This window comes from Aedes albopictus, chromosome 3, assembly GCF_035046485.1.
Source record: "Aedes albopictus strain Foshan chromosome 3, AalbF5, whole genome shotgun sequence".
Classification (NCBI taxonomy): Eukaryota; Metazoa; Arthropoda; class Insecta; order Diptera; family Culicidae; genus Aedes; species Aedes albopictus.
In genome coordinates this window covers 202,139,407-202,160,141 of record NC_085138.1, presented here as the reverse complement: position 1 = coordinate 202,160,141, position 20,735 = coordinate 202,139,407, and the positions used below count along the sequence as shown (strand labels likewise).

General features: G+C 43.5%; 2 protein-coding genes across 2 annotated transcripts; both read left to right on the top strand.

The window, feature by feature from the left end:
• Positions 1-346: 346 nt before the first annotated feature.
• On the top strand, positions 347-18,574 carry LOC109404492 (zinc finger MYND domain-containing protein 11; the record flags this gene model as incomplete). The annotated part of the gene is given in 5 exon segments (XM_029863183.2): positions 347-579; positions 650-828; positions 16,291-17,027; positions 17,672-17,891; positions 17,971-18,574. Coding segments are annotated over 4 exon segments (1,697 nt in total), but the record flags the coding sequence as incomplete, so codon positions are not given.
• LOC134291166 (uncharacterized) lies at positions 2,787-16,283 on the top strand. Its single transcript, XM_062858552.1, has 2 exons — positions 2,787-12,402; positions 12,520-16,283. The coding sequence occupies exon 1, from the start codon at positions 5,957-5,959 to the stop codon at positions 11,540-11,542; it is 5,586 nt and encodes a 1,861-aa protein (XP_062714536.1). The 5' UTR covers positions 2,787-5,956; the 3' UTR covers positions 11,543-12,402; positions 12,520-16,283.
• Positions 18,575-20,735: the final 2,161 nt, after the last annotated feature.

The window sequence follows — 20,735 nt, the reverse complement described above, 5'->3', positions numbered from 1 at the left end:
TAAAAAAGTGCTCGTTTGTTTCTCTACGATGCGGAATTCGATATGAAAAAGTGAAAAAAGTGCAGTTTGCCTATGCTGCGCAATGGCAAATTTTGACGGAGCCCCTCTTTTCATAGGTTTCTCATTCCTGCCACCAGATGCGGAGGGATCGTTAGCTTCCGTTGGAGTTGCCTATTGTCAAATTCGGCGTTACGTAATAATTGAATGAACTCTAGGGTTTTAGCGGTTTTAGCGTGCCCGCAAAACTCCCCGAAGAAGTAACGCAGCATAACGTCGCATCCGCCAAAACCTAACTCTATGGAATGTTACGCTTGGTTTTTTTCGCTGTTTTTGTTCCTCTTCCTTTTCGCACCGTTCGCATTCCACATCTTTTTTGTTTTGTTTTTTTTTTTCGGATCGTTTTCGTTTTCCACTGTTTTTCAGAACGCCCTCCTGACCAGGACGCGAGTCGTGCAGATTTCGTCGTGATCTTTTTTGAGCAATGGCGACAAACGCGCCAAACTGCTTCTGAATATTTTGCGAGTTAGGCGTTTTTCTTGGAAAACAATTGTGGGAATCAACGTGGTGTTACATTGCAAAGTGTGTTTTATTGTTTCTAAATGAACAGTGAAGACGATCGATATTATTGACTAAAAACTTTCGCTTTTAGAAACAACGCAAAAGTTCGGCCGATTGCAGCGAAGAAGCAGAAGATGGAGCGCTACCACCGGCAAACTCCGCTCAAAGTGCTCAAGTCCATGTGGCTGGCGATTCGGGAGTCACCTGGACAGGAAATCGAGCACACCCGGCTGGTGAAGCAGTTACAGAAGATATTCACAGCGGCGGGAGGTATGTGTTATTGGTATTACACTTGGCGTTTCCGGCAAGTTGAGAAACTAGGATCGAAAATTCTTCGGGTCTGGTAGCGAGTTAAGGTATTTAAGCCAATAGTGGACCCTTTCATTTTTTCTCAGATATCCTGCTCAAATCTGTTTCTGTCACTAATCCACCGGGAGATGATGGCTCATGTTCCTAGACAGTAGATCCATTACGCTGGAAAACTATAATTCGATTGTTTCATCCAATTTGTAAATGTAAACAAGTCTGGGGTCCACTATTGGTCCTATAACAGTTCCCCGAATTCCATTACCCCGAAAACCAATACCCCGAATGGTCCAGTACCCCGAATGGTCCATTTCCCCGAATGCCATTACCCCGAATAGATGATTACCCCGAAAATATATTGTGTAGTCAAAGGAAACTGATGTCTGGAAAAATGAACTTAATTTTTATCAGAAATTTTGCCTTCTTTTGTGCATCGGCTATTCTTTCTAGACTTAGGCGTTAATAATGAGATTATGATGTGGAGCAAATGCAATCAATGAAGATTTTTCCTTCTTTTATCGTAGGTTGTTCTTTCGTCTTATATAGTTACGGTGAATAATTGTTTATCTTATCAGTTTTAGGGCAAGTTGTACACAGTCCATGGAACAAAGTGGATCTTTCATAGATAGTTTAAATTGGATAGAGGGGATAGAGAGGAGTAGTACTCTATATAACTCGCCTAATCATTTCACAGTACTGCTTTTTCTATTTATTCTAAATAAGCTATTTCTTTATACCCTCATTATTCCCAGACTCGAAAGAATAGCAGTTGAACAAAACAAGGAAAAATATCTGATATTAAGTTTCATACTACCTACTATTTGCTTTCAGTATCAGTGCAGTGCCAGTTACATAGGGTATGTGTACTATCAGTAATCTCACGCTCCCATATTCATCCTATTCGAAAACAAGCGATTACGGCACCGATTGATTCCGTTCTTTTTGTTTTCATGGGTGCTCACTTCTAACAAAAAATACAAAAATTAGAAACAAAACAAACAGCGCTTCAATCCTTTGTTTTTCATAGGATGAAAATGGGAGTCACATGCTTAATAAGGGAACCAATACCCTATATTAGTTGAAAACTGTTCCTGCACATCAGAAATTCTCGGGAAAAATGATTGACATTATTTTGCAGGGAAGTAGCATTCGGGGTAAGTGTCATTCGAGGAAATGGTTTTCGGGGTAATGTGTCATTCGGGGAAATGGCTTTCGGGGTAATGCGCCATTCGGGGTAACGGTCTATTCGGGGTAATGGCTTTCGGGGTATTGGTTTTCGGGGAAGTGGTATTCGGGGTAATGGTATTCGGGGAACTATTATAGGATCCCACTATTAACCGTGCACTAGTGCACTAGCTCCTTCGTAATTTTTGAAAACGGGGATCTCATTAAACGTCAAAATTGCTGAGGGAGAGAGCAAGACAGCATCAAAGGCTGCACAAGTTAATAGTACATTTTACGAGCTCCTGTCAAATTTTAATTTAAACATTCGGCTCGTAAAACAGACTAAAGGATGATTTAACCCTTATGTGGCCGACAGGGTACCCGGGTACCCAGCGCCCATTCAAAAAGCACGGTGTAGAAAAAAGCAAAAAATTTGTCGGACACATAACGGTTAAGCCAATGAGGTACAGATACAGGTGGCGCAGATAAACATTGTGAACCACTAGTTGGCTCTTTTGTTCTACCGCTGATCTTATGCAACTCAATTAGTGACGTCATTAATTGATTTGCATAAAATCAGCGGTAGAACAAAAGAGCCAACTAGGGGGCCGTTCATAAACCACGTAGACTTTTTGGGGGGAGGGGGGGGGGGGGGGTCTGGCCAAAGTCTACGCTCCATACAAATTTATTTTTTTTTGTATGGACAAAAGTCTACGAGGGGGGAGGGGGGGTCTGAGATGGCCAAATTTTGGTCTACGTGGTTTATGAACAGCCCCTAGTGGTTCAATATGTTTATCTGCGCCACCTGTATATGTACCTCATTGGATTTAAGCCAGTTTTTAAATGATGATTTTATGAGAAATATAAAGTGTACGGTTTTTGTGTGCAATATGTTGGAACGACAGAACCTGTTGCGCAATCTAAAATGTCGTTGATAAAGACAATCCAACTTTATGCGAGGTATGCGCTTCAATAGAACTAATATTCTGATTTGTTACTGGAATCGAAACAACCCGAGCTTTAGTAAATGTATAAACGGATGATTTGGTTTAAAGTAACAAATCTTTGGTTTAGAACTACCGGCAATGTTTGTTGTTAAGGACTGTATCGTTAATTATGAGTACACCTTTGAGACTCTGTATTAAAAAGACTATGCCTTATTTTGACAACTGCTATGTGTCTAGGTGTTACTAACGTTGTAAACAAACGATAACCTTTATTTAAATTTAAAGTTTTTCCTCAAGTGGAACAATGCGAGGATTTACGGAGTAGAAGCGAAAATCGATTGTGACCAGGCACTGCAATGAAAAATGAGCATCGCTAAGAAAATTAGCAAAAAATGAATGTGTTAGGGTTTTTGTTGTCCAAAATACTATCAAACGATTCGGTATGCATAACACACTGAAAAACTTACCCGGACGCGGTAAAAAACAGGTGCGTCCAAGTCAAATTTGGACAGCAAAATTTGCAAAATCGTTGAAAAAAATAGGAGGTATCCATTAGAGATTACGCAAAAAAGTGCGGAACGACTGTTGGTATGGTTCAACGTGCCAAGGAGCGTAATTCCCTTAAGACCTACCCAAAACAGAAATGTCCAAAACGCAGTCAAATTCTAGCGGATTATATGAAAACTCGGGCTTGGAAACTGTACGACGATGTTTTGAGCAAAAATTGCATGTGCATAATCATGGATAATGAAACGTATGTCAAATTGAACTACAAGGCACTTCCAGGGGCACAGTTTTTCACTGTGAAGTGTGACACGGATGTTACGAAGTAGGAGAAATCGATTGGGAAAATTGAGGAAAGAAAGGAGAGAAATTGGGAAAATGTGTTGGTTTGGCAAGCAATTTGACAATGTGGTATAAAATCGTCACCTTTCTTGAACTTCTCAAGTATGAACGTCGAAATATACCGGACGGAATGTCCCCAGAAACTTATTCTGACACTTATCAGAAAGCACAAAGGTCCTACATCACTTTGGCCGGATTTGGCATCCTGCCACTATGCGCGTGACACCTTTGACAGGTATGAAGAAAACAATGGTCAATTTGTGGAAAGGGCAATGAATCCTCTAAATCTCCCGCAAATAAGGCCCGTTGAGAAATAATTAACTTTGATGAAAGGGAAACTACGGATAAAGGATAGAGGAGCAGAGGACGTCACAAAATTCAAGAAAAACTGGGTCAGCGTAAGCAAAACCATCGTCGGAACGGTTGTCCAAAACCTTATGAAGAACACCCAGAAGAAAGTTCGAGAAGTGGCAAGAACCACGAAAAATTAAATATACAATCATGTCATGGGCTTTTCTGATGGTCAATAAACAATGTAATTGAATTCAATTTATAAAATAAATATGGTAAGTGGGGGCAGGATGGGTCACCTAAAAAAAGGATCCCTATAATTTTCTGAATATAAATCGCATTTCTCAGTATTCTACCACGACTCTCAGATACACTAGTCAGCTATGATATAAGAGTATAAAAAGGTAATAAAGTTTGAAACCTGTTTCTTGACAAACAATTTTCAAAACATGACCCATCTTGCCCCACCTCATTTTAACGGGGGCAAGATGGTTCAGCTATAAGAAAACTCGATTTTCCTCCAACAAAAAATACTATATCTTCTAGTTTTTCTCTATATGTACATCCAAGCTTCATAGACGTACAGATTACATGAAGAAAGTGTTGAAACATATTGGTAGATTATTCTCAGAACTAGAAGATTTTTGTTCGGGTAGCCATAAACGGACTTTGAAAACCTATATTTTTTGAAGGAAAATTTAAAAAAAATATGTTCTCAAATTTTCAGTGCTCTCATCGCTTCAATAATGTAGGTCACAGAATAGCCTTTCCATGAAAAATAAAACATTTTCAAAAACTATGCAAACATACCGAATAATTAGGGTGACCCATTGTTCAGTTCGACAGCAGCCAAACTGAAGAAGCGTCTAGCAGTGGCGGCGACAGTGTGCATCACGAGAGCTCCGCCCATCCAACCAACGCCGAACGAACGACGATGACGAAGCAGAGGTCGAACAGCGAACGGGCCACAATAAAATCAACAGCCAAACAGCGACCAGCGTCAGTATTATTTCATCCGTCGTCGAGACTACCACACAGCAGCGAAGCCGAAGCGAAGGGAGCTATAGCACGTGAAGACCGCATGAGACAACGAGCAGAGCCGACCGACGCGACGGTGCGCCAATAGCGTGATCGGCGCGTGGCCCCACCCTCGTGCGGGCTATAAATATAGTGCGCATCGTGGCAGCAGCATCAGTTTTTTACGGACCGCCAAGGAATGAACATCAGATAATCAAGTGTTAAGTTAAGTGGAGAGAAATGAATAATATAGAGTAGTTTAAGTAAATCTCCTGTGTTTGCATCTGGTCATCGCGCTTCTGAAACATCCCCGATTCCACCAAAAGAGTTGTTCAGAATTAATTTTCCTAGAGTTATTCGGAGCAACGGAGTTGTTCGGAAATTGTTTTCCTCCACACAAACAGCCTTTATCAAGGCTCAAAGAGTTATCAGGTTGCTGCTAGAGGAGTCTAGTCCAGCTCAACCACCGGGGCTTCATGAGGCGAAGCCAGGCCAACGTCCGGCCATCATCCTGGGAAGGAACGCGAGGGTTCCTGCTCCCACCCGGCTCGGTTCCTGAGCGGAACGCGAGCACCACAACATAGCCAGCGCAGTACAGTCCACTGCCATCCCGTACATGGATTTGGTCCTTCGAGCCGGATGCTCGAGTGCGAGTGTCCGATTCTGTTATCGACGGTGATCGGTGGTTTGATCGGATGAGTGGTGATTGGAGGCAAACACGGAGAAGATAGTAAAGTGATTGAAAAACAAAGACAATAAGTGAACAAGTGACAGTTAGTGAGAACTACAACGAACTAAAGTGAAGTGAAGCAAGCTAAACAGTGAAAATGAAGCACACACCAATGAAGTCGTCCAAGATGGCCAGCTCTAGTGAAGAAGATCTGAGCACTCTTGTACAGTTGCGTGGCATGGCACAAGGTAACATCACGCGCATCAAGAACATCTTGACCCAAGCCCAAGCGGACCAGGCTGAGCTGCCTTCCGCTCAAGTGAAAGTGTACGTGAAGAAAGTGGAAAGTGCTTACAACGAGTACCATCAGCACCACCAGCAGATAGTGGCGATTCTTCCTTCGAACAAGAAGGAGGAACAGAACGAGAAGTTCCTGCAATTCGAGACGTTGCACGAAGAGGTGTCCATCATGCTCGAGACCCTTCTCGAGGCTCAAGCCGCACCACCTGCGGCGCAACAAGTGCAACCACCGGCGAACCAGCAACCGTTGGTCATCCAGCAATCTCTTCCTCGTGCCATCCCCACCTTCGACGGGAGGTACGAGAATTGGGATCGGTTCAAGATCATGTTCCGTGATGCAGTCGACCGTACCAACGAAGCACCTCGAATTAAGCTGTATCACCTTGAGAAGGCCCTCGTCGGTGATGCGGCGGGAATCATAGACGTGAAGACGATTGCCGATGGAAACTACGCCCACGCCTGGGAGTTACTGGAGGAAAGGTTCGAGGATCAGCGGCGAATGATCGACATCCATATTGCTGGACTGCTCGGAGTGAAGAAACTTTCGAAGGAGGATTTCGGTGAGTTGCGATCCTTGGTCGAGTCTACCACTAGTCACGTGGAAAACTTGAAGTTCCTTGACCAAGAGTTCACCGGCGTCTCTGAGCTCATTGTCGTCCACCTAATCGCACGTGCACTGGATCCTACCACGAAGAAGTTGTGGGAGTCGACGATAAAGCGAGGAGAACTCCCAAACTACGAAGACACCATACAGTTCCTGAAAGACCGCGTCTCAGTTCTGGAGAGATGCCGCGATACGGATGAAGAAGCCAAGGCACAGCGTACATCGGCGAAACCAGCTACGAGGAAGCAGGCGTTTCCCAATGCCAACGCAGCGACAGCTCCTCCATCAGCGGATAAGCGGTGCACCATTTGTGATGAAAGCCATGTGACGTACAAGTGCTCTGTGTTCAACGGCTTGAGTGTGAGTGATCGACTGGCCAAAGTCAAACAGAAGAACGTGTGCTACAACTGCTTGAGAAGTGGACATAGTGTGAAGAACTGCCCATCGAAGAAGTCGTGCTCCAAGTGCAACAAGCGGCACCACACCCTGCTCCATTTGGAAGGTGGTGCAATCTCGTCGCAGCCTGCGAATGAAAATTCAGCGAATGGAGTTCCAGGATCAGCCCAACCGGCGGCGTTGGCTGTCAGACAGCAGTCGGCCGAGAACCAGCCATCAGTGACAGCAGCGCATTCCAACAACCCGGTGAACCCAGCGAGCCAGGTGGTGTTGCTCACTGCCCTTGTCAACGTTATGGACCATCAACAGCGGCCTCGTGTGTGCAAAGCCCTGCTAGACTGCGGATCTCAGGTGAGTTTTATCTCCCAATCATTTGTCAATACTCTTGGTATTCAAGTGGAAGAAGTAAGTGTCCCGATAACAGGCATAGGCAGTGTAAGGTCGACAATCAGGCAAAAATGTACCATTAACGTCCACTCTAAATGCAGCGATTTCTCTTTCATGTTGAATTGTTTGGTCTCGCCGAAGATTACTGGCCAGGTTCCGCCGGTTAAGATAAATTTGGAGAATTGGGAACTTCCTCAAGGTCTCAGGCTGGCTGATCCATCCTTCCATGAACCTAGCCACGTTGATTTGCTAATTGGAATGGACTGGTTCTATGACATTATGAAACCAGGGTGTTTGAAAATAGACGATAATCTCCCTAGCCTTCACGACTCTAAGCTTGGTTGGTTAGTCGGGGGCAAGTTGCTTGACTGTTCTTCCAATCTTGTGCTGAATTCCTGTGCCGTTCGAGTTGACCCCGTTGAAGAACTAGTGCAGAAATTTTGGGAAGTTGAAGGTGTGTCTTCAGAGTTGGTTCTGTCCAGTGAGGAAGAGCAGTGTGAATCGCAATTCGCATCAACCCATCGTCGAGACGACAGCGGTCGTCTCATCGTTCACCTCCCACTGAAGGACAACGCATCTCAACTATCGGATTCCCGTACCATGGCCTTGCGACGATTTTTCATGCTGGAGTCTAAACTACAACGTCATCCAGATTTAAAAGCCCAGTATGATGCCTTCATGGACGAGTACGAATCCCTTGGGCACTGCCGGGAGGTCCAAGAACGCGACGATCCTCCTGGAGTTCTGAAGTGGTATCTTCCCCACCATGCCGTCCTCCGCCCATCGAACACAACTACAAAATGCCGGGTGGTATTCGACGCATCTGCAAAGGTGGCCGGATTGTCCCTCAACGATGTTTTGATGACCGGATACAACGTTCAGAGCGATTTGTTGTCTATCATCCTACGGTTCCGGAGGTATCGATACGTTATGAGCGCCGATGTAGCCAAAATGTACCGCCAGGTTGCCGTAGATCCCGCTTTCACTCCACTACAAAGGATTTTTTGGAGAAAGTCGCCCCAAGACCCACTACGTGTTCTCGAACTAACTACTGTGACGTACGGAACGGCCTCAGCCCCTTTCTTGGCCACGCGATCTCTGCTGCAACTTGCACGGGATGAACGAGAAACCTTTCCGCTCGCTTCCGCCGTTGTCGAGGAAAATGTCTACATAGACGATGCTCTTTTTGGTTCCGACGATTTCCTACAAGCATGTGAGCTTCGAGATCAGCTGATAGCCTTGCTCCAGTCCGGTGGAATGCACCTTCACAAGTGGTCATCCAACACTAGTCAGCTCCTATCGCCCATTCCCAGTGAAGATCGAGACAGCTGCGCATCTTTCAGCGAAAGTGGCTTCAACGAGGTCATCAAAACCTTGGGATTGATGTGGAATCCTTCCACAGACGAGTTCTTGTTCCGATCATCCCCTTCAGAAAAGGCCAGCAGACCCACCAAGCGTCAAGTCCTGTCCAAGATTGCCAAGATTTACGATCCGCTCGGACTTATTTCTCCAGTGGTGGTACTGGCAAAAATAGTCATGAAGAAATTGTGGATCAGCAAGCTGAATTGGGATGATCCGTTAGACGATACCCTCCTGAACGAGTGGGAGAACATTCTGATGTCACTGCCAACTTCGGAGCAAATTCGCATTCCACGCCATGTGTTATCGAACAAGGCGGTGCGGTACGAATTGCACGGATTCGCGGACGCGTCCCAGAAGGCGTATGGGGCATGCGTGTATGTTCGCTCAATATTCCCTGATGGCACCGCATCGACGAAGTTGGTCAGCGCTAAGTCTAAAATTGCACCGATTTCACCCCTGACAATCCCTCGAAAGGAATTACTAGCAGCCCTTCTTTTGTCAAGATTGATTAGTAAGGTCGAAGCAGCGTTGGAGATGAGCTTCAGTTCCATCGTTCTCTGGTCGGATAGTCAAGTTGTATTGGCATGGTTACACAAACCGCTTGGCACTCTCCAAACCTTCGTCCGCCACAGAGTTACAGAGATCACATCGAATACTAGTCACGTTTGGAAATATGTTCGCACGGATCAGAACCCCGCCGATACTGTATCTCGAGGACAGTCTGCAAGAGAGTTAGCTAACAACGAGCAATGGTGGAATGGTCCTCAGTTTTTGTGCTTCGTGGATTACCCAGAAGAGCGGCCACAGTCACTCCAAGATTGCGAAATTCCCGAACTCAGGGTTGAGCTAGCTGCACTGTCGGTCATGAACTACGAGGAATTCCCTGTGTTGACAAAGTTCGCTTCGTTCCGTAAATGCCAACGGATAGTTGCCTATATGCTACGCTTCATTTCGAACGTTCGAAAGAAGCAGGCCGACCGAGTGATGTCCCGGTATCTCACTATTCCTGAACTACGGGCGGCATCAAATTTGATCGTTGGAGCCATTCAACATCAGGAGTTTGCCAAGGAGATCGAATGTGTACGAGCAGACGAACCCAACCATCGTCTTAACAATTTGAAACCATTTCTCGACGAGGATTTACTGCGAGTTGGAGGTAGACTTGGTCAGTCTCAGCTTCCATTCGGAGTGAAACACCAGCTGATATTGCCAAGCAACAACCCCATCGTGCACGGTTTGATAAACGACGTCCATCGAGAGAATCACCATGCCGGAAACTCCATGGTACAATACCTTTTGCGACAACATTTCTGGTTGATCAACGCGAGATCGACAATTCGAAAGGTGCTGAGAACCTGCGTTACCTGCTTCAGGACGAATCCTACCACAATTGATCAGCAAATGGGAGACCTACCATCGTATCGGATCAACCCAGCGCCAGTCTTCGAGAGGGTTGGGCTTGACTTTGCCGGACCAATCTACGTCAAGCAGTCAGTTCGAAAGGCGACTCCGGTAAAGGGCTACATCTGTGTCTTCATCTGTATGGTGACAAAGGCCATGCATCTGGAAGCCGTGGAAGATCTGTCCACAGACTCGTTCCTTGCGGCTTTTCAACGATTCGTGTCCAGACGAGGATATCCGAAGGAAGTCTTCTCCGATAACGGGACCAATTTCATCGGAGCAAGGTCAGCATTGCAGGAGCTCTATCGGCTATTCAAGGAGGAGACCACCCAGAACAAGATCTTCGAGTATTGCCAAGCAAAGCAGATCGCTTGGAAGACCATCCCCCCAAATGCGCCACATTTCGGAGGACTTTGGGAGGCCGGTGTGAAAAGTGTTAAAACAGTGCTCAAAAGGGTTTACCAATCCACCTCCCTAACACTCTCCGGACTATCCACCCTGTTGTGCCAGATTGAAGCAATCCTCAACTCGAGACCACTTTATTCCCAATCTAACGATCCGACGGAACCTGAAGCGTTGACCCCTGGACATTTTATTGCCAACCGTCCACTTTTAGCAATTCCCGAACCGTCTGTAGTAGGTATCCCGACCAATCGTTTGTCCCACTGGCAGCACATACAACAGCTTCGCGAACACTTCTGGAAACGATGGTCGAGAGAGTATCTCACCGAATTACAAGTGCGAGGCAAATGGACCAAACAGAAGGTAAACATCCAACCGGGAATGGTTGTTCTCCTGAAGGATGACAATTTGCCCCCACAGTGCTGGAATCTGGGCCGGGTAGAAAGGGTACACCCGGGAGCCGATAACCTGGTAAGAGTGGTAGACGTTCGAACGAAAACTGGTACATTTAGACGACCTATACACAAGCTTGCGCCTTTGCCTATCTTGGACAATGATCCAAATGTCCAAACTTCCACTTTTTGCCGGGGGGAGAATGTTCAGTTCGACAGCAGCCAAACTGAAGAAGCGTCTAGCAGTGGCGGCGACAGTGTGCATCACGAGAGCTCCGCCCATCCAACCAACGCCGAACGAACGACGATGACGAAGCAGAGGTCGAACAGCGAACGGGCCACAATAAAATCAACAGCCAAACAGCGACCAGCGTCAGTATTATTTCATCCGTCGTCGAGACTACCACACAGCAGCGAAGCCGAAGCGAAGGGAGCTATAGCACGTGAAGACCGCATGAGACAACGAGCAGAGCCGACCGACGCGACGGTGCGCCAATAGCGTGATCGGCGCGTGGCCCCACCCTCGTGCGGGCTATAAATATAGTGCGCATCGTGGCAGCAGCATCAGTTTTTTACGGACCGCCAAGGAATGAACATCAGATAATCAAGTGTTAAGTTAAGTGGAGAGAAATGAATAATATAGAGTAGTTTAAGTAAATCTCCTGTGTTTGCATCTGGTCATCGCGCTTCTGAAACATCCCCGATTCCACCAAAAGAGTTGTTCAGAATTAATTTTCCTAGAGTTATTCGGAGCAACGGAGTTGTTCGGAAATTGTTTTCCTCCACACAAACAGCCTTTATCAAGGCTCAAAGAGTTATCAGGTTGCTGCTAGAGGAGTCTAGTCCAGCTCAACCACCGGGGCTTCATGAGGCGAAGCCAGGCCAACGTCCGGCCATCATCCTGGGAAGGAACGCGAGGGTTCCTGCTCCCACCCGGCTCGGTTCCTGAGCGGAACGCGAGCACCACAACATAGCCAGCGCAGTACAGTCCACTGCCATCCCGTACACCCATCTTGCCCCGTCTACACAATACACGTAGTTATATGGAATGTATAGCATAAGGAGTATAACGAAAAAATATTTTGTTTTTTTTCTGTGCGAGGAACGTATAGAATTTACAAAACAATATATCACTTTTTTGTGTATCCTCGTCGCTCATCTGGGAAAATTATTGAAAGATTCAAAACATATATTGTGCGATTGAAAACGGTACTGACCCATCTTGCCCCCACATACCATACAACATTCCAAATACAGCCATTTTCAGGTGTACTCATAATTAACGATACAGTCCTTATACATAAACTTGTGATAGTAGAAACAACAAACCAGCTGATTTGTTTCAAACCGTAATTTCTGGTTTAACCCTTTGGAGACGGCATTCTCACCTATCTGGATGCAACCTCGCTGGTCTAGAACACGTTTGTTATGGTCGATTTTCTCGGCTGGGCACATATGACCAATCCGTCCCCAAAGGGTTAATGCAACAAAAGTTTCAGTGTGCTGGTCGGCGAAATGGTCCAAGCGGCTCAGGCTGGCCACCCACACTTACTTCTAAAGTCGAAAAGAGATGGCAGAATTCTAATTATTTAATTTAAAAATAATCTTTTCTCTCCCGCCTTATCTTACGCCCGTAATTACGGTCAGTTTTTACGACTTTCCATACACAGAGCCTAATCGAATCATACATGATAGATGTACGCCGGTTCTACATGATCAACCTACGGTGCATCTATCCTAGTGCAATCAGATCTCCCTCACCACAAGACGGTTGCGCATTCTATTCCCTAAGTCTTTTTTGGGAATTTTATTACCCTGCCGGCGGTCGTCCCTTGGCACTTTTTCTGGTTATCACTGCCGGTTCCGTGGAACCTAAGCAAGACGAGGTTGGTGGATTGTTTCTATATTGATCAGCTACCCACCGGTAAGCTGACTTGCCACCTAAAGAGACGCATTTTTTATGTATTTATTAGGGCTTAGAAATCCTCTACATAGAGATGAGCGGAAGTTTTATATGACAAATCGGCAACGCTGTTTGTTTTGTTTACAACTGCTTCCAACACTTGCCACAAAGCTAGATGTTCAAACTTTGTGCGTGACTTTGTGTGGTGCAAGTTGTTTTGTTTACGATTGCTAATTAATGATCGAGCTTTATTTTACAACATTTTTGAAAAAATAGCAGCGCAATCGAAAAAATATGAAAGGCATTGCAAAGAGCAGCGCAAATCATATCAGTAGAAGTGAATCAAGCAGCAACAATGGAAGGTTTTACGAGAAGAGAAGATACAAAAGTTTCTACATGAACATAAGTACTAGAAAGCATAATTAATTAATTATTATCTTTTTTACTACAATTTAATATGCCATCAATTCATCGATATCAAAAGTAAATAATTATAATTTGTTCAGTTCTGATTCCAATACCGTTCGGACGACGCATTCCTACAAATAATAAACATGTTCGTTTGGCTTACACTTTGACATTTCTCTCTGCACGATTGGCTCACAATGGCCGCTTCCGCAGATCTCTATAATGTAGGATTACTATTAGGGCTCAACAACTCACAATTTATGTGTATTGGTGAAAGCGCCAGCTGACTCAACAGAGAGGAAACAAACACTCCTGCATGCGGATGTACCGATGAAGCAGGTTTTGCAGGTCATTTTATTTGTCTGTTTCCCATCTTTAACTTATTCATCACGGTGTGCTCATGACGCAAGCAATTTACAGGCATATGCGATGGGAGAATAAAAGAAACAGCAAATCAGGGGCCACACCATGAACGAGTACCTTACTCAGGGTGTCTACTACCTGGAAAACCTGGAATTATCAGAGAATTCCGGAGTCAATCAGGGAATTTTTGGTGGAAAGGCGTTTTTATTGAAACTAGTTGGAACTAGACCTATATAAATTTTGTAAAGAAATTCCGGTGAAATATATAAAACTATTGCTTGCATTTCTTGATTCTTGAATAATACTCTTCAGAACTCAGGGAGTGGATTATGATAGATTTTCGAAGGAAGTTGATGACCGAAGCTGGGAAGAAATGGCTTTATTTGGAAATAAAGCTGAAATGCTTTGAGATTTTTATTCTTACTGCTAATAATACTGGGAAATTTTCCATGGAATATCACATTTACTTTCGGCTAGTGTCACCAAGCATTTAGTCGCATCGTGCTAAGGAGCGCGGGTTCGATTCCCGCCGCAGCTGTCAGTCAGCTGCTAGTCCGTTGTCTAGTGTCGTGCTTCCTTCAAAGAGCGAACAGCTCAATGGAAATACTAAACGTGTCCGTGTTTTTTTTATATTTGTCATGTGTAATGGGACCTTTACTGCCCCCATTCGCAAAACAGTCCCATATGAATAGGAAACCCAGCAAAGATGGGACTGTTATGCGAGTGGGGGCAGTTTATACCATCATAAATTTATACAAAGTGTTGCGGATGCCAGTCGTCCTTTCCGCGATACACCAATGATTGGAAGCAGCTTTCGTGTTGTGCAGCTTCAATACTGTATCTTCTATTCGACCCGTGTTGCCAGTTTCACAGAGCATTTGCATCTCAACACAAAGTATTTGTCGAAATTTCTTGAAGACTCTCACCTACATCAAATTTCTTCTAGCAAAATTCAGCAAATTATTTTCTGTTGTGTGTATGGCAAATTTGGTGGTTCGTCCAATTTACTACTGTTAGTTTATTTTTTCTAAAAAAAGGCCAAATACAAAACATTTTTTTTTTAAATTTGATTATATTTTGAATCCTTATATTACATGTATAAATACTAAAAAGACAAGGAATCAATCAAAAAAGCAATACAAGGCATAGTTTTACGAGTATTTACAATTTTAGGTAATTTCACGGTGTGTCTGGTAGAACAAATTTATTACAAAAAAATGGGCATCGCTAATTTTTACGCTACGGTGAAAGTTGACGCTACCAGCTTTCATTCAAGCCCAACATCGAAATATTCCATCGGGGGAACTTTTTCATACAAAAATTGGGTATGTTTGTTAAGTAGAAATAGGGATTAATTTGGAACCGTGCATTTTGTATGGGGAAAAACAGTATTCTGAAAAAGTTCTTCGGGATCCCTCGGTGGATTTTTTTGAGGGACCCTGCAAATGAAAGCTGAAAGCCTCTATTTTTGAATAGCGAAAAATTTGACGATGCCCATTTTTTTGTTATAAACTTTTCCCATACACACGCCGTGATTTAAGAGTAGCTAGTATCAAACTATAAGACTCTATATTCAAAAAATCGTATCCCAAAAACTAAAAAACATACATTTTTGATTTTTGATATTGGGTTTCTCATCAATGTTTAGACTACTGTAATAATTTGAGAATTCACTGAATCATCATTTCCCCGCGAAATTTCACACTAATCAAACTTAATTTGTTTACCTGTCGTGCATCCGACGCCATTGTCACGAACTCAACCGAACTTGTGCATGCCAGCCGCTGCGAAGTCGTGTGCGAAATTCGACTGTGATGATAATGAATTTCGGCCGAGTCTAAATGGGTGCAAATGTCGCAATATGTTACGCCAAATTTCCTGAATTTTCCGATAAAAATATAAAACCAGGGTACCCCTTTGATCCCGAGACCTTGAAAACGTGAACAAACCGAAGACTACTTTATCAAGAAGACATGCAACTCTGTTGTTTTCTCATACTAACGGCATGCGACACCGATGGCATCGCCGCCTGTTGAGCTAAGGTGGTACCTTTGCATAAAAGTGTAAGAGTGTATTGGTGCGAGCATGAAGATTTACACACACTATCATAAATGCTTCCACCTTAATCCGTGGTGGCGCTGCTAACAGTAACTCCCGATTTTAAGCAGTGTTGCAAGTCTTCTTAATAAAGTGGTCTTCGAAAAAAAAACTAATATATTTGCATATTTTTTTTTAACACAAAAACCTTGACAAAAACACAATTTGGCTCATTCATTGCATTTTTCCTGAAAACTAGCCGTTCATAAGTGTTGTCACGGGCGAACATTAGTGTAACTACAACATCGATTATATGGACACGGCCGCGGCGTGTAACAAGACATCTAAATGTTGAACACCGTACCCAGGAAGTCGAGGAAATTTCTATTACGAAATGTTCCTGGACCGACCGGGTTTCAAACCTATCTCCCTCAACATGGTCGTACTGAATACGCGCATTTATCGCTTCGACTATATGGGCTCTTTGCATTTGCAGCGTTTCTAAAACTTATTCAACTTCAATCTTCTCCTGATAGATCAAATCGAATCCTATGTGACCAATGCCGTTGTGGACAACTTAATCCAGGTGGTGGACAACCCGAAGCGTCCGAAACCCAAATCGGTGTACCATTACACCTTGCCGGATATAACGGATTTTCGATTCCCGGATGAACATCCGGATGTATACTGCTACGAGTGCCATTTGGAGGGTAACGTCCGGAAGTGCAACGACTGCCACCGGGTGTTCCACAGGGAATGTGTCAAAACGTTGGCCCAAAAACACGCCAAAATGGAGGAATTCGTGACCAAGTACAAGCGTGTGATCATTTCCGATTTTGGTCTTCTAGGACCTGCGACACATCCATTAGCAAACAATGTGGCGACGCCTCCGGTTGATGCCAACGAGAATCACACGTTGTCGTCGGACGACGTCCCACTTGCTAAAATCAAAGCCGAGTTGGACATTAAACAGGAAGAGGACTGCAAACCGGATCTGGCATCTACGTCTTTGACGTCGGATGAACCGCAGTTCGTCGGAGTGGTACGGCAGGCCGATCGGCGCTTGGGAGAGCGTTTGAACACTCCGACAATTAAGCCGGAGGACAATGGAGGAGGAAGCGGTGGCAATATAATGGATAGTGAAGACTTTATCCAAAACTACTGTTATCCGTGCCGGCAGATGCGAGGCAATTTATACAACACGCCACCGAGCATGAGCAGAGGAGAGCTCAACTATTTGCTGCAGTTTGTATACGAGGAGTACAAATCATGGGTAAGTATAAGGGGAAATGCAAACGGGATTGGTCGTTGACTCCGTTTGGTATTATGTCATTATTAGGTCCATTGGCAAATGATCATTGTGTCAAATGTCCTTTATGCCAAGCCAAGTGACCTTCTATTTAGCGACGTTATGCCAAATGACATTCTATCAATGGCAATTAACTTATTATCTTTTAAAATGTCAATCAATTTCCACTTTGCATTAGTATATCGCACGAAGACACACTATACTCTTTAGTTTCTGGAACGACCGGGAATCAAACGCATCACCCGTAGCATAGTGTAAAATCCAGGCATAGGTACTTTAACGGGGAAATAGAACACAAGTGAACTACATACTCGATACGCCATAGTCAACTTCTGACCCTTCGGTTAGGGTTCTTCTATTAACAAAGCCACATAGTAGTCTTTCTGACTACCGGCGCGAGCTCTGCCTCTTTCATATACTGCCGTGAATCGCATATCAGTCCCACCTTTGCTGGATTTCCTATGCAAATGGGACAGATATGCGATTCACGGCAGTATCTGCCGTGAATCGCATATCAGTCCCATCTTTGCTGGATTTCCTATGCAAATGGGACAGATATGCGATTCACGGCAGTATAGGTACTCAAGTTTTTTTTTTCTCTTCACCAGCTTCCACATGATACCTACGCGCCTACACGGCTCTTTAATAATCGTCCTCGCATTTCTGAAGTGGTGGACAACATGGACTTGTGCAAAAAACTTCTGCTGCGCCGGCCCATTTCCATGGACACAATCCATCAGAAGATCGAAGACTGCAAATACGAACGGCTGGAGGAGTTTTGTGCGGACATTTTGGATATAGCCCATAATATCGGGGTCATTCACGGGGGTAAGTTTTTTCAAGCCACATTATCCATAAACAATAATGTCATAACGGTGTTGAATAAACATTTTGTTATTGATTGCAGCCACCTCACTCGAGTACAACGCTGTGATGTACTTTGTCACAGACTGCGTCTACGATTTGTTCGAGATCCGTCAGTGTCCGGATTGCTTCAGGCACTCCAACGAAAAAGCCGAACCGGATTGGTTCGCCAGACCATGCAACACACGTCATGAACTGGTGTTCGCCAAACACAAGGGATATCAGTATTGGCCGGCGAAGGTCATCCGGGTGGTGAACAACAAGTACGATGTTCGCTTCTTCGGCGATAAACATTCCCGAGCCGTTGTCGACACAGCGTTTGTCAAATCCATCGACACGGACCTGGTGACGCTGAAAATCAATCCCAAAAAGCCCGGTTTCCAGAAATCGATGGAAGAGCTGCATAAGCACCTGGCGTTGGGATCCCTTCCTAAGGACCACTATGCGTACGGAAATCAACCGGCTGGACCGATCGACGTGATGCTCCGGAATGCCGGTATCGGGCCAATTATTTTCACGAGTACTCCGATTCCGGTGCCGGGCCAGAAAAAACGTGGCCGAAAGAGCAAGAGGATAGTGGATTTAGCTAGCGATGATACCAGTTCGGCGTCTGAATCGTTTGACCAATTGTCGCTGCAAAGCTCCAGGTGAGTGATCTGCTTGTGGTGGAAAATCTCTAGCCTTTGAGTTCCATGTATTATAGTAATTATCCAATTAAATCATAATCCCGTATCCTAATCGATCTAATTTCAACATCTACCTATGCCCTGATGAAGACCGTTCCTCACTTTGGATACCATCATTATCGGCTACACCCCTGCGCCCTGGGCTTGGATTATATCTTAAAGGAAGCTTTGATTTCGGGCATGTGGCCGATGTACTTTGCAATTATGATCGGAATAGCTGAATGTACCGTGGGGTGCCCTAATTTCGTGCGGGCCCAAACTTCGTTAACTTCTGACATCTGAGAGCATTATTATCTAAATAACAGCGGAATCATCCAAAATTTGCTATAACCTCAAAACTCCATTTGATCTCAATACAATTCACAAAAAAAGAAATGAAAAATATGATTTATGTCAAAGATTGAAAAATAAATTGCAAATGTATGCAAATAGCAGATGCCATATTCAGAGATACGAGAAGATCAACACTCACGGAAGTGAACAAATATTTCGATCTCTATCAAAGGTAAATATTTCAATTTATGCTTGATTATTTCAATTCAATATGTTTTATTAAAATACGCAATAAAATCACTTAAAAATGTTATTTTCTTATTTTGTTTAAACATTTTTGTTGTTGGCGAAATTAGGAACCCACAATTTGTATGGGTCCCTAATTTCGTGCACTCTTTTTCATAACTTTGTTTTAAAGGTTCATGTGTACACAAATGGCTACAAAGCCATCGTATGATTCGGTTATTAATAATAGTTCTAATAACTATTTTAATTGGTTTAAAATTAGCTAGGGACTGCTCATACACTACGTAGAAAAAAAAATAAACAAATTTATAAATGTGGGAATACTAAGTAAGCTCGGGATGATTTTATCTACCCAAACATTGGGAGTAGTAGCTTACAGCCGCTAGTTTTATTCAAGCAAATTATTGCCGTAAGCTTTATTGCCAGAACACAAGTTTGGAAGACGACACTTTACTAGAACTAACCTCCCGAGGAATGTGCCTATTAATGGCACATAATAGAAACGTAAAAAGCTACATTTAAAAAAATGAATTAATTCACATTACTGATCATCAGTAAAGTTAGTGAACATTTGATTCAAATAGCAAACAATATATTGTTTTATCAAGATTTCAATAAAAGAGCAAAACAAACGTCAAAAATAATATCTTCTTAATCTACAGAAGGATTTTGGAAATCTTAACGTAAACATCCGGGACGAACATGGTAAACAGTAAATATTCACTCATATTTCGTCACAGACATCGATTTTATCTACACTTTATGGTTTCATTGGTATTCTACGAGTATGCTACGTTTTAAAAATTAACATATTTAGGCGAATTCTACGTCTTTTAGAGTGAGCGAAATTTGGACCCATTTTGAACGAAATTTGGAACCCGTGCACGAAATTTGGCAATTTTAAACAAATCAAAACTAATGCTGTATCTATCTTGTATAATGTGAAGATGCTTAATTTATATTTTTCTTGGGAGCTACAGTGCCAGCACTAAATATTATCGAAGAAATTAATCTGATATACTTTATGGTAAAATTTCATTCGTTTATCTAACTTTGAGAATTCTTAAGTGCACGAAATATGGGCACCTCACGGTATTAGCAATGGCAAACAGTTCTTTAAAAATCAGATTTAAAGTCATCTAATATAGTATACTGATCATGCTGCTGCATAGTGTATCGGACATTTGTGCCGGGAAAATATAATTCCTAGTTGGTGAGAATATTAACCTACGAGCGATCGCGCTGTTGTATTTTGTACAACACGTTGAAAAAATCTCGCTTTTTGTACTCAGCATTAGCGTGGTGTTGGCGGAAGGTTAAAAATTGAGGGAGGGTAATATGCTCAGTCAGACCCCGGAATTGGCAAATGGGTCACTTAGGAAATAAGCAAAATATGAAGGAAGTACGTGAGAAAACCATTCAAACAGCAGGATAGATCAAACAGCAGGTGAGGATCACGTTTTTGAGCATAAGTAAAACTTGGGTCAAAAATAAAGGTTCTGCTAATCCCTGTTAAACGTATAATTAAGGCATTTGAGCACAAGAAAAAAAAACCTAACTTACACAGTGCTTGTGCTGGATACCTATAACCAAAAAAAATACC

What these genes read in the sequence shown, in the direction of transcription:
- LOC134291166 (XM_062858552.1), top strand. Translation starts at nt 5,957, where the DNA reads ATGAAGCACACACCAATGAAGTCGTCCAAGATGGCCAGCTCTAGTGAA.